Source organism: Phyllostomus discolor, chromosome 5, assembly GCF_004126475.2.
Source record: "Phyllostomus discolor isolate MPI-MPIP mPhyDis1 chromosome 5, mPhyDis1.pri.v3, whole genome shotgun sequence".
Taxonomy (NCBI): Eukaryota; Metazoa; Chordata; class Mammalia; order Chiroptera; family Phyllostomidae; genus Phyllostomus; species Phyllostomus discolor.
In genome coordinates, this window is record NC_040907.2 from 3321170 (window position 1) to 3334554 (window position 13385).

At 47.5% G+C, this 13385-nt stretch overlaps 1 protein-coding gene across 1 annotated transcript in view; it reads left to right on the top strand.

Annotated features, from left to right (window-relative positions):
- CAMTA1 (calmodulin binding transcription activator 1) overlaps window positions 1–13385 on the top strand; it is a 735454-nt gene that overhangs the window by 27958 nt on the left and 694111 nt on the right. The window contains 1 exon segment of the mRNA XM_036025251.1: window positions 3012–3130. Within this exon segment, the coding sequence (XP_035881144.1) occupies window positions 3012–3130 (119 nt within the window).

Here is a 13385-nt window from a genome sequence, read left to right on the forward strand (position 1 = left end):
CCTGCACACTGCCCTCTGCCCTGCCCTGCGCCCTGCCCTCCGCCCTGCCCTGCGCCCTGCCCTGCGCACTGCCCTCCGCCGCTCTCGCGGCGCTGTCCCGGCCCCCGGTGCCGGGGCGAGGGTCTGGAGACGGCACGAGCGTCCCTCTCACCGCTCCCTCACGTGTGGTTAGCCCCGACAGGAGAAAGCGGCTCTGCACTACACAGCACAGCTTCGCGCAGCATGGCCGCGTGAGCCGGGCTTTTCCAGCGGAAAAGCAGAATTCCTTTTTATCACACGTTTAACTGGGAAAGCTGAAGTTTGAGAATAAGACTTTTAACATTTTGCCTATTTGAGTTCCTAATATTCTTTTTCCCAGTGTTAAAATTGCCATCTTCATAAGGCACAGTGGGAAAATTACCCGTTGTTATGTTTCTTCAAAACATCCAATTTATATTCAGCACGAACCTAAAATTCTGGGAATAGCACAGTTTAAAAACTGATTAAGGGGAACTCATTGGCCTGTCACACCCCTGTTCCTTTTGAACCCAGGGCCGAGCCTGCCGGAAGGCGCTATACTTAGAACCTTGATTGAGGCGGTGCTTACACAGCCCTCCTCCTCCTCCTCCTGCTCTTCCGGAGCCTTCGGGCCAGGTCTCGTGGCCTGGTCCCACGTCAGAGCGGCAGGCGGAAGGCTCTCCTGCAGCAGGGACCCGTGCGATTGAGAAGAGTTCTCTGTCCCTTTCCACATGCGTGCGCACACACACATACACACAAGTAGACATGCCTGTACACAGATAGGGACACTTTACATGTTACAGAGACAGCAGGTTCCTCGAAGAGGCTCAAAGGGCAGATGATTGACGTCAGGTTGTGACTAGAACCTGCGAAGCTGAGGTTTAGTATTCTCTTGCTATCATTCGAAATTATGTTTTAAGTACTTTCTCTCAGTGATAGGACTAGATGGGTACAGTCCCGGATGTGCCATTGAGTGAGTGCCCAGCAGGGCACTGCTACGGTAAAAGGCACCCTGTAACTGGTGAGCATTTGAACTGAGTATGGGTGTGTTAGAATTTCTCCTCTACTTTCAGAATTGTGCACATCCTGGGAGACTTTACAGATAAGAACAAGAGCACGGCAGGGGCAGAGGGAAGGGCGGGGAGGCAGAGGCCCAGGTGATCTGGTGGTCTGTACTTTATGGGCCGCGGTCCCTCCCTCAGGGGGTGGCTCGCAGGGAGCGTGCGTGAGCACATGCAGTTACCCAGGCTTTATCGGCTGTAATTAATACAGAACTTTCTAGGAACTTCTCTTAGTTGAGCACTCTTTTTTTGTTCCATAGCAAGATTTTTTAGAAAGTTGAATTTGATTTTACTATTAAATTAAAATTTTGGACTCTTAAAAGCAGTCAGTTCTGAAGTTTTCCGAGTTTTATACTGCTTGTAGGAATAGAGGACGGGCATTATAATTCAGCTGGTTGTGTAGTTCATGGACCAAGCAAGATTTACTACGCCAAAACTCAGTGCTAGGTTCCTCCCTGTAAAATATTTCCATATGATGCAGTAAATTTTTTTAGACTTTATTTCTGTGCCCAATATTTTCCTGTTAAGATCTTTTCCTTGAGAAGAAATGTGTAAATCAGGTGAAAAATGTTTGGAGAGGATTTTACTGTGATGGTAGAAAATATTCTTTATTCTTTTATGCTTTTCACGTGTTCCAAAAAGAGACTGTGCTAAGCCACATTATAGTAAATGACTGGAAAAATGTGTTCTTGTATTTCACTTTTAACGCTGTTAATACCTGATGCCACATAAGGCTGTTTAATTGGTACATAGGTAGTCATTGGATGACAGTCAGTTCTGCAGGGATTTATGCCTGGAGGGGAATTGGAGATGATCTAATTCTCCTTGATTCAGGAAAACTGAAGAAATTAAGTAACTTACCCAAGGTCACACAATTAGTAAGTAAGTAGCAGAACTGGGCCTGAATCCTGGACTCTTGACTCGGAGTTCAGTATTTCTGTTCTATCTTGTTAATATCAGAATAAGCTATTTCAACCGTGACTTTCTGGGGCACATTCAGTGTTTAGCATTTAATGCATTGCTCCTTAGTATCTGGTTATGCACCGTGCCCTTTGGACATTGGGGCTTCCGTTTAGCAATTAAAAATGGGCGTGGGTAATTTGAAAGTTGGAACTAAATGTGCCAAAACTGTCAAGAAATTCTGAGCCAGGCAAAGGGACTTTGTTACAGGAATGAAATAGGAAATGATGTGTAAATAAATAAACGAATGACCTGATAAAGGGAATGATCACTCCTAGAAGGTGTCAGGGAGGCTGATGATCAGGTAGTGTGACATCTGTCCAGTCTGAAAGTAATGGATTTTTCTTCCACTAATTTAGCAGTTACGTTTTGATGAAATGCATTAATGATATAGATATGTCTATGTAAATCGGGTTAATTGAAGTGGTATATTTTTCATTTAGGCTAGAAAGGCCAGCTTTTGTATCACCTAGCTGACTGTGGTTTTGAATTCCTTATATCTATACGATTGGTAATTTGTTTTTGAAAGGGTAAGTCTCATTTGTATTCTAGGGGATGAAGTAGTATTAGCTCATGAATAAAATAGTCCTATTTTATTAGAATTCTTCTTCCCTGAAAACAACGTTTAAAACTTTTCAACTGGTTAATAGACGATTTCTGGGTTTTGTGAGGTTAAATCATTTTGCAATTTTGATGGTCTTCACGGAACCCTGGTGCAAGAACCTTTAAATGTCAGGTTCGGGTCACGGGCAGCTGCTGGGGGCAGCCCCTGCTCGCCAGCTCGGCCGGGAGCGAAAGCTCGCTCTCGTTTGGGGCTGCGGACCAGACCCCGCCCCGCCCGTCTGGTAGCGGGTGACGGGCGTGTTAACTGAGACCCGACGGGGCCCCGGGCTCTCGGTGACTGACCTGGGCGCTGTCTCTGGTCTCGCCAGTGTGCTTAAAAGGAGATTTTCTCTATTATTTTCTCTGAATTTATTGTTTTCTTCTTTATAGATGATCATGGGAACAGCAATAGTAGTCATGTAAAAATCTTTTTACCGAAAAAGCTGCTTGAATGTCTGCCGAAATGTTCAAGTTTACCCAAAGAGAGGCACCGTTGGAACACTAATGAGGTAGATGAATTTCTATTTTTAGGGGTATACTTTCTTGAAGGGCAAACTTCTTAGGTTATTTTGCACAGTACTACTTTATATTAGCTTTTAATTCAAAATAACGGAACTAGGAAGTTGTAAACGAGAAGAATACTTAATCTGGGTTGGACAGAAACCAGCGTGGTCCCTGAACTGTCTCTGAACCACGTGTGTCGAGCACCGTGACACGTGCACGCTGAGGGACCTGCCGAGGGAGCCTGAGTTCCTCTGTCTGTGTTGCCCTGCGCTTTGGCGCCTTGCCGTTGGTGGTGAACTCTGCCCGCATCTCCACGGAGCCTCAGTGCTCTGTTGCCACGAGCAGGCGAGGTTCGCCCGGTGCCCACGGAACGTGCGGGGTCTTGGCGACGGGAAGTCCCGGTAGAGTTGGGAGGGGCAGGCTCTCGGATGCAGCCAGGTGGCGTGGAGGTTAACGGTTCATTCAGGATGAAGGCTGTGTAGTGGACGGTGTGTGAGGTGGGGCAAAGGCAGCTTTGTAAAGGCAGCTTTACAGTTGTTCGTATGGAAAATAATACAATAATTAATAATAGCACAAGAATAAATTCTGTGCTTCATGTACTCACAACTGTAAACTGACTTTTGCCAAACCCTGCTTTTGGCATCCAACTAGAAAGAAGTGTGATGAACTAGAACGAATAAAAGTCTTTCTTCTTGAATGATGTTTCCTTTTTTTGGTGAATTTTAATCTGGCAGTCTTACTACTACGGGTAGAGCGCTTTGTCATCTTTCTTGGTTTGGACTCTAAATACTTGAATTTAGGGTGATACTCACTCAGTGTGGTGGTGAGAATTGGGTATGTGTCCGTCTCTCGGAGAATTCTCTTCCTTTGATTCCCATGGCTGGGGTTACTGGTTTTGCAGAGTCTGTTACAACCGATGTGTGTTGCTGGCTCAACACTGACTTCCAGGTTCAGTTACATGTAATACCCCGCCCTGTATTGAGTACACAGTTTGTTAAAAGACACGGCAGGGAGACAGTGGTGCCTGTTCACTCTTATTTTTTAAAGATTATTTTGCTCCAACTTCTTGATTTGGAATGCTTTTGTTTGAGTTGTAAGAGGTTATATGGATGAAAGTTTCTTTACTTATCCCGGTTTACCAATTGAAACACTAGGACCTCATACCTTTGTTACTTCATCTCAGCTGATTGTAAATAGCTTTTAAGGTATGTGTGTTTTGATTATTTGCATAAATGATATTTCCCCTTCAGGCAGAACCCTCAACTCACTTTGAGAAGCATCAGCTAGTTTAGAGGCCTGTTGTTTTAGTCGGTCGTTTATTAACTATTTTAAACATTTAAGATATGAAAACAAAGTGGATATGTTGGAAATTAGTATTAATAATAGATTGTTACTCTGTCAGCAAAATAGTATAATTCGGGGGCCATTCACTAGGTCACAACTGGGTCGTGAATTATTTAAAAATTTAGTGTATTTCTTTGTATTCCCTGAAACATGGATTTGAAACCGTATTATTATAGATCATCTCCAGTTTAGTGACATGTATTAAAACACATAATAGGTATGTATTTTTTCAATTTTATATGAAGTTGGCAATTTATTTTAATTACAATTTGAAGTTATATTTGAAACCAGCTATTGCTTAATTAAAATCAGTGGCCTTAAGAATTTTATAATGCTGGAGGTAACAGTGTTAGAAATTTAGTTGGTAGATTATTTAGATTATTGATTTCAAAACTTCTTTGGAATTTTGGAGCACAGCCCTTCAACTGAGCTCACATGTTTACTTACCTCTAAATTATTTACATGTTTTACTTTAATATTTTAGATGCATTATAAAATACCCAGTAAAGAATATTCATAGAGGATGAGATTAAAGGGAAAGTAAGTTATGTATTTTGTTCCAGGACCCTCGTGCATATAGCTTCCTGGAAACTGCTGGTTTAGGTCACACATTACTCAAGTCCAAGTCCAGAGAGAGGACCCGCATCCCTGTCTGTGATGGGCCAAGTGTGAAGCTGAGGTCTGAGAGATGTGGGTTGTGGTGCACAAGCCTCACCACGGCTGGTGCAGGGAGGAGGGCGGGGCCGAGGGCGCCCTGCTGGCAGCGGCCTCGGCGAGCACCCTGCCCCGTGGGCCCGGTGTGCTCAGCACCCGGAACCACACTGCATGGGAGCATGAGCTGGAAGGCTGGCCCGTGTTTCTGTGCGGAGGACCTTGGCTTTTTGTTGTTTGTTTTGGGCTTTAGGGAAAATAGGAGAATCTTAGAGTGACAGCACAAGTCTCAGATCAGGAGTCATTCATTCTGTAGAGTGTCACGTGGTACTGGTAAAAAAAACAAAAAATAAAACAATTCTAAAAACTTACTGTATTAAAAATTTTTTCAGTTACAGTTGACATTCAGTATTATGTTAGTTTCAGGTGTATCACACAGTGATTAGACGTTTACGTACCTTCGGAAGTGACCCCCTGTAAGTCTGGCACCCACCTGTCACCGTACGTAGTCATCACAGTGCTGCTGCTGTGTTCTCTAGGCTGCGCTTCTCGTTCCCGTGACGCCTCTGTAGCTGCCGGTTTGTGCCTTTTGACCCCGTCCTTTTTCACCTGCCCCCCAAGCCCCTCCCATTCATTGTTTGGCCGGCGTGGGTACCAGGGGAGCAGACCGGCACTGCTGTGCGCGGAGCACGCACTCCGTCCAGCGGGCTGGGCGTCGTCGGTTCCCCCCACCCTTCGGCCTGCCGCCAGCACCCGAAGGAGACGAACTCCCGCGCCCCCGGCGGGCGTCCCGCTGGGGCCTGGTGGTCCCACGGAAGGCGGAGTCCCGGTCGCCAGAATCGCCCAGGAGGTCGGCTCCTGGAGGGAAGTGTGGCCATACTGCCACTGCCGGGGGCTCTGTCCCTGGAGTTGGCGTAGATGGCTGTGTTGGGGTGGCCTCCACGCGCACTGGTTGGCTTGTGTTCCGGAGCTGTGTGGTACCCAACCGCGTTTCTGTGGGTCCGCTCACGGCGACCAGGCAGTGTCGCTGCAGAGGCCTGCGGAGACACCCCCGGCTCACACCTGTGTGGCGGTGCTTGTGATGAGGCCGAGCTTCGTGGTGTGTCTGCTGAGCGGGCAGAGGGAGATCGTGCCCGTTAGTGCCGCCTTTAGGGAGCGCCTGCCCTTCGCTAGTCTCGTGGCAGAGCACTGGACATAATGATTTCTCAGCCTTATAGCAATATTATAGGATTTGTAGTATTTTGACAGATGAGGGAGTGTTGGTGAAGAGTAGTTAAATAAGCTCCGGCTGTTGTGGCTCAGTGGGTTGGCGTCTCCTGCAAGCTGAAAGGTCTTGTGTTGGATTCCTGGTCAGGGCACATGCCTGGGTTGTGGGTTCGGTCCCTAGTCGGGGCACGTGCGAGAGGCAGCAGATCGATGTTTCTCGCTCACATTGGAGTTTCTCTTCCTCTCTTTCCCCCTCCCTTCCCCTCTCTCTAGAATCAGTGAAAGAAGAAAAAGTGGTTAAATAATTGGGTCAAGATAGCACACTTGATAGAGCCTGTCTTGGTCTGACCTTAATTTGTGTGTTGCTTTAATTCTCAGGAATAGTCGTTCTATTATGTATTATCTAGGCTTTTAACCAAAGACCTGGAACTCTTAACCACATTGGCGTACTTGGCAAAACCACTCTGTGATTCAGTTTTGGACTAAAGAGAGTTAGTACCGAATTCGTACTGTGGGTTCACATGCCAGTGTTCGGTGAAGCTGCCAGTCACTGAAAAGGGAGACCGTCGTAAGATCGGAGCGGTCCTAGGGCCGAGGAAAGCTGCTGTCACCTTTCTTGCTCACCGGCACAGGTGAAATCTCCTTCCCTTCTTGAATGCAGGTTAAGTAAACGCATCCAAAAGCAAATCAACTTGAGATAACACTTTCTCCACCACACACACCCTTCCCTCAGGCTCTGAAGGTGATAAAGGACAGGAGGGCGCTGGCAACAGTGGCCTTGGCTGCAAACACTTGCAGAGCGGCTGCTGTGGGCGGGGCACTGGGGGGTCCTGGGCTGGGATTAGTCCTGTGGGGTGGGCTCTGCTCTGTGGTGATCTTTGTTTTTGGAAGTATTTGGCTGCTTTATTTGCGTTTTTAAGTATTACACATAAAACCTAAGGTATTCTGCATGATGATTTTTTTAAAAGTAGTGAACACTTTTAGGGAAACACTTTTGATTCTTAATAATGAATATTAATACATGGGCTCTGGATAATGAAGAAAATATATTAGAAGTAGAAGTTTTGTACCTCTGGGTAACTGGAGGGCTAGGCTTGATTTTTATATTCAGGGCAGGAGAGAAAGAGTGTATTAAACACAGCACATTTGTCAAAGAACCAGTTCTTACTTTATAATCAGTTTGGTATTCACATCTTCATTAGGTGAACTATTACAAGGTTTCTGCATTTTAAGTTAATATTTTTAAGGCCCAGAGCCAGAAATAATTATGCTAATGTAACTTTCTGATTGCACAAATGACTACTTCATAATTACCCATATTAGTACTCCATGTGTGTTGTCGGGACTGAAATTTCTTTTGTTTAGTCATTAATTCGCTGTTTGACTTAAAATAGCGCCGCAGTCGCCAGGCCCGCGCCCCTCCGGGGGCAGCGAGCCGCCCAGCCCGCGGACCCTTTGTGATGCAAATGCCCCTGAAGTCTGCTCAGATCTTTTCCTGTGTGCTGCGGTTTTGAACTGTTAATGCTCTTACTTTTGCTTGTTTTTCCTCTAATACCACGTTTCTCTAGAACAAGCAAACAAAATAGAACTCTAGTTTGTACTGATCTTAAAGTTTCATCAAAGGTCTTTAGTTGGTGGTGGCTTCAGAAATTTTCATATTAAATGCAGTTTTCACTGGTACAAATGCCTGTGTAGAGAGCAGTGCAGATACACACCGAATACTCTGAAGCCGTACCGTGGAGCCCAAAGAGGAAAACTCCCCGTACTGTAATGCCTTTTATAGGGAGAACATTACCCTTTTAAATTCTGATACATTTCTACCAACTTGTTATATTTAGGTAAGAAAAAATGAACTCTGAGATCATGAGAATTATTACATTATATTTCATTTAAGCTATTTTAACAAGAAGCCACCTCATTTAAAAAAATTCCATTAATCACTTCTTTTGTATAGTGGACATATTTTTGGGCATTTTGTATTTTTAAATTTTTCTTTTTCTATAACGGATAAAAGCACAGATTTTAAGTCATAGGTTTAGGGATGTAATTTAAAGTTTTTTTTTAGAGAGAGGAGAAGGGAGGGAGAAAGAGAGGGAGAGAAACATTGATGTTCGAGAGAAACGTCAATATGCTCCCTGACAGGAGACCGAACCTGCAACCCTGGGCATGTGTCCCTGACTGGGAATCGAACCAGCGACCTTTCGCTTTGCTGGACAATGCCCACACAACTGAGCCACTCTGGCCAGAGCAGGCATGTAATTTTTTTAATGATTGGGTTTGCTAGTATATTTATATGTTATCTTTTGGAAGTTAGGCCCACATTTTGGGGGATCATTGAGGACTTTCAGACTTCCAAAATGTGAGCTAAACTAAAAAGCACGCAAAGCTGTTTCAGCCTTGATGACTCGGAAAGTGGTTAGCTCTGAGGTAGCGCTTTGTTTTGTTTTAGATTCTGGCGGCGCTGACTGTTGGATGGTCCCGGATTATTCTCTGAGGCCAGGCGGCCCTTTTCTGGCTGAAGTGCCAGAGGAGATTTTGGGATCCACCATCCGACTTCATACTAAGTTCAACAGAGGAATTACGGTTAGCCCAACTGTGAGGAGGAAAATGCAGATGTGAACACTGAGAGCCAAGTTTTAAGAGTGACACCATTTGATTTTTGATTTTCATGTATGGTAGCAGATTTCACATTAAACATCATTCTGTAGCAGTTGGGCTGACAGGTGAGGAGGGGTCCGTGCAGGCAGGTTTGCCTCTGAGGAGCAGTAGGGAGAGAACATGTCACCTGCAGAGAGTAGAGTGATACTCATGAAATTGGAAGAAGGTGCTACAGAGCTTGTTCTGTAAGGGAGGAGGATTCCTGTGGACCCACCTCCATTTGGGTGTAACTTGTTTTATTATAGTATCACTTCAGAATGAAGCACTCAGAGGACTCCTGGGCCCATAGCTGGTGTTCAGGAAATATTTGCAGGATGGATGAAATACGTAAAAACACAAAAACTCAGTATCTGTGTTCTTGGAGTTCTTCTATAAATATAAAACTCAGATATGTACGGTACATGAAAAGAAATCACAAAGCTAATAAAATTTATATCGACATTAATTAAATACCGTGGGTGATGCTGCTTCAAAATTAAATTGTGTCTTGCAGCGTGAATATAACACCCAGTGATTCTCAAGCAGGTTCCTTTGAACTTGGCACGCGGCGTGCCCTGTGCCCCGTGGCTATGCCGCCCCTCCCCCACTGAGCTGTGCAGAAACCCTTTCTGTGGAGCAAGCGTTCTGTAGTCTGCCGTGAGGCCTTGGCACAGATGTATCACTTCGTCTCAAGTTCACTTCTGGTTCTTGTCGTTAGTCCAAGAACAACTTCAGTGAGCCCGCTGGGGACTCGGGCGATTGTGCTCACCGGGCGGCCTGAGCAGTGACTTTGTGTGTTCGAGTCTGTTTGTTGCAGGTGTTCCTTCTTCGGGCGATAGGACATGAAATTCGGACTTTCCTGGTGAACTCCAGGGTCGCTGATGTCTTGAAGAGATACAGAGCTGGCAGCCAGAAACCGGCTAGTCGGGCTCTGCGGCGGCCAGCTGGGTGTTGCTGGGTGAGACGCCCGCCGGCCTGCCCTCTGCGAGCCTTTGGGGACTGTGCTTCGAGGCCTTTAAAGGCTTGCCTTCGGCCCAGCTCTGCGGTTTTGGCTTTGGAGTTGTTTGGGAGCACAGATAGGCTTTGGTCTAATTTCGGAGTTTATCTATTTATTTTACTGTTAGTTAGCCTTTAATTTATTTTGATTTTTCAAGTGTACCATCCAGCGTACACAAAGTTGTGCAGCCGTCACAGCCGTCCTCCGATTCCGCAGCGTTTTCTGCCCCGGCAGTGCCGGGGCTGCCGTCCCCTGCCGCGGTCGGGTCGGTGCCCTCAGGGGCTCCAGGCTCTCTCTCTAGGCCTCTGCCCCAAGTTTCTTTGACCCGTCTAGTGCTAGAGTTGAAATTCGAACAGGATGTTCTGTTGTCAAGGTCTCAACACAGTGCTGTTTCCTGAGATCGTTCGCATGTTGGGAAGGTGGAGGGCGAGTGAGGATCCAGCTAGGGCCCCGCTGTTCTCCGTTGGCGGCGGAGGGCTCGAGGGGAGCTCCGCCCTCGGGACTGCGTCCTGCGCAGACTCAGCAGGTGCGCTGCACGGGACCGGGCGTCCCGCGCTCTTCAGTGCTGGCTGGAGACCTTGGTGGCGGCGACTCCCCTAAGGAGAGGTGTGTCCCGGAAGCTCCGCTGAGGCCGATGGGGGCCGTGCGTGGGAAGGTTGGCCGCCTTGAGTTTGGTGGTGGTCACGCTGAGCTGGCGTTGGAGTCATCTAGGAGGGACAGTTAAGACCCAGGTCGCTGGGCTCCACCCCCGAGTTTGTGCCCACTAGGCCCGGGGTGGGGCCTGCGGATGTGCATTTCTCCCGAGATCCCTGCGGAAGCCGCCTCGGCGAGGAGTAGCCTGGGGAAGGGCGCTCGGGCTTCTCTTGGCCTGCGTCTCAGCCCTGCCACCCCGTGCGGCCGAGGAAGGCGTTGCTGTGCTTTGGCTGTGTGGGGTCGGGGGGTCTCCAGAGTCTTTTTCTCATGCCCCAGGCACCTAGACGTAAGGGAATGCAGCATTAATGTTTGGTATTTATCTAAAGTACTGATTAAAGTCTTGTTATCTGGGGAGCCCCTTTTAGGCATGGTGGCAGTGGTGGAAGTGTGTGGACGCATGTTCCAGTTTTTGTGATTTTTTTTTAAAGCAGTAACATGAAAGATACACTCTACCCACCTTTCTTTTCCACCTCCATTTGGCCCGAATAGCCGAAAATAGCCAAACTCTACCTGCCTACCTGCCTACCTGTCTGTCTGCCCTCCTCCCAGCCCCTTCAACACCACCTCCCAAGTGTTTCCAATGATGGATTCTGTCAGCTCGGTGCTTAGAAGTTCTGTTGACAGTTAAAAAGGAGTTCCTAAAAAATAATCTAAGTTTCCCAGTTTTAATGCTTTGAAAACAACGGAAAGGAAAAAGCACGAAGGGAAATCGTTTGTAGGTGGTTGAGAAGGCCTGGCTGATGAGCTGGGGTGACTGAGACGTGAGAAAAGCGTGTGGCGGGCTGTTGTTTTCTGACTGTCAGTTGTAGGAGCTCGTTGTCTGTCTCGGCTAATAGCCCTCTAGCAGCTGCGTCTTCTGCAGGTATTTCCTCCCAGTCTGTAGCTTGTTGTCTCCTTCTCTTGCTACTGCCTCGCAGGCAGAAAGGTTTAGTTTTAATGAAGTCCAGCTACTCCTTATTTCTTTCACGGATCGTGTCATTGGTGTTGTCACATTATACCCAGGGTCATCTAGTTCTCCTGTGTTGTCTTCTGGGAGTTTTGTAGTTTTGGTTTTCCGGTGAGGTCTGTGATTTGCTCTGAGTTGATTCTCGTGCAGCATGTAAGGTCTGTGTGTAGTCCTTCTTTTGCACGTGGCTGTCCAGCTGTTCAGCACCGTTTGTTGAAAGGACTCTGCTCCATTGCGTTGCCTTTGCTTGTTGTCCAAAGATCAGTCGACTGTGTCTCCGTGGGTCCGTTTCTGGGCTCTCTGTTCTGTCCCACTGACATGTGTGTCTGCTCTTCGGATGGCTCCACACTGTCCTGAGTGGGTGGCTTCGCGGTGGGTCTGGGAGTCAGGGAGTGTTGGTGCCCTGACGTCGCTCCTTCCTGTTCAGGGTGGAGCTGGCTGTGCTGGTCTTTTGTTCTTCCGGTGAACTTGGAATCAGTCGGTTGGTGTCCACCACATTCCTTGCTGGGGTTTCGAGTGGGGTCGTGTTGAATCTGGAGGTCAAGTTGGGGAGGACCGACATTGTGACAGTGTTGAGTCTTCCTGTCCAGGAACATGGACTATCCCTCCACTTATCTAGTCCTTTGATTTAATTCATCAGGGTTTTACAGTTTTCCTCATATGGCTTGTATACATGTTTTGTTACGTTTATTTTGGGGGCAGTACTAATGTAAATAGTAATTGTGTTTTAAAGTTCAAATTCCACTTGTTCGTTACTGATACATAGGAAAACAGTAGACTTTTACATTAAATGCATGGGGGCGACATTGGTTAACAGAGTCATGCAGGTTTCGGATGTGCGCCACTGTGACGCACGGTCTGTGTGCTGCATTGTGTACCCCCACCCACAGGCAGATCGTGTTCTGCTGCCCCCCTTGTTGGGCCCCCCTTGTCTTCTGCGACCCCCTACCCCCTTCTCTCTGGTCGCCAGCATACTGGTGTCTGCCTGAGTGTCAGTGTTATGACCCACATGTGAGTGAGTCATAGGACCCTTGGCTGTTTCTGGCTGACTTACTTCACTTCCAGCGGTACTCTCAAGGTGCACGCATGCTGTCTCAAATGGCAGCGTTTCCTCTTTCCTGGTGGATGGCCGAGGAGCGCCCCAGGGCGGACATGCCCGCGGCGTCGCCGTCCAGTCCTCTGCGGAAGGGCGCTGTGGGGGCTCCTTGTTTCGGCCGTTGCGGACAATGCTGCAGCTAACATCGCGGTTTGTACATCTTTGCAGATAAATGGTTTTGAGTGTTCGGGTAGGTACCCAGGAGAGGGACTGCCGGCTCTTTTGGCCGCTCTGGTTTTAACGTTGGAGGGACTGCCAGCCTGTTTTCCACGGTGGCTGCACCGGTCTGCATTCCCGGCAGCAGCGAGTGAGGGCGCCTTTTCTCCGTAACCTCCCCGACGGGTGTTGCCACCCGTCTTGTTGGTAACAGCCGTTCCAGCAGGTGCGAGGTAGTATCTCATTGTGGTTTCGATTTGCATTTCCCTAATAGCTGGTGAAGTTGAACATCTTTTCATATATCTGATGGCCGTTTGTGTATTGTCTTGGGAAAAGTGTCTGTTCAGGTTCTTTGCCCAATTTTTTTTTTTAAGATTTTATTTATTTTTAGAGAGAGGGGGAGGGAAGGAGAAAGAGAGGGAGAGAAACATCAATGTGTGGTTGCCTCTCATGCACCCCCTACTGGGGACCTGGCCTGCAACCCAGCTGTGTGCCCTGACTGGGAATCAAACTGGCGACCCTTTGTTTGCAGGC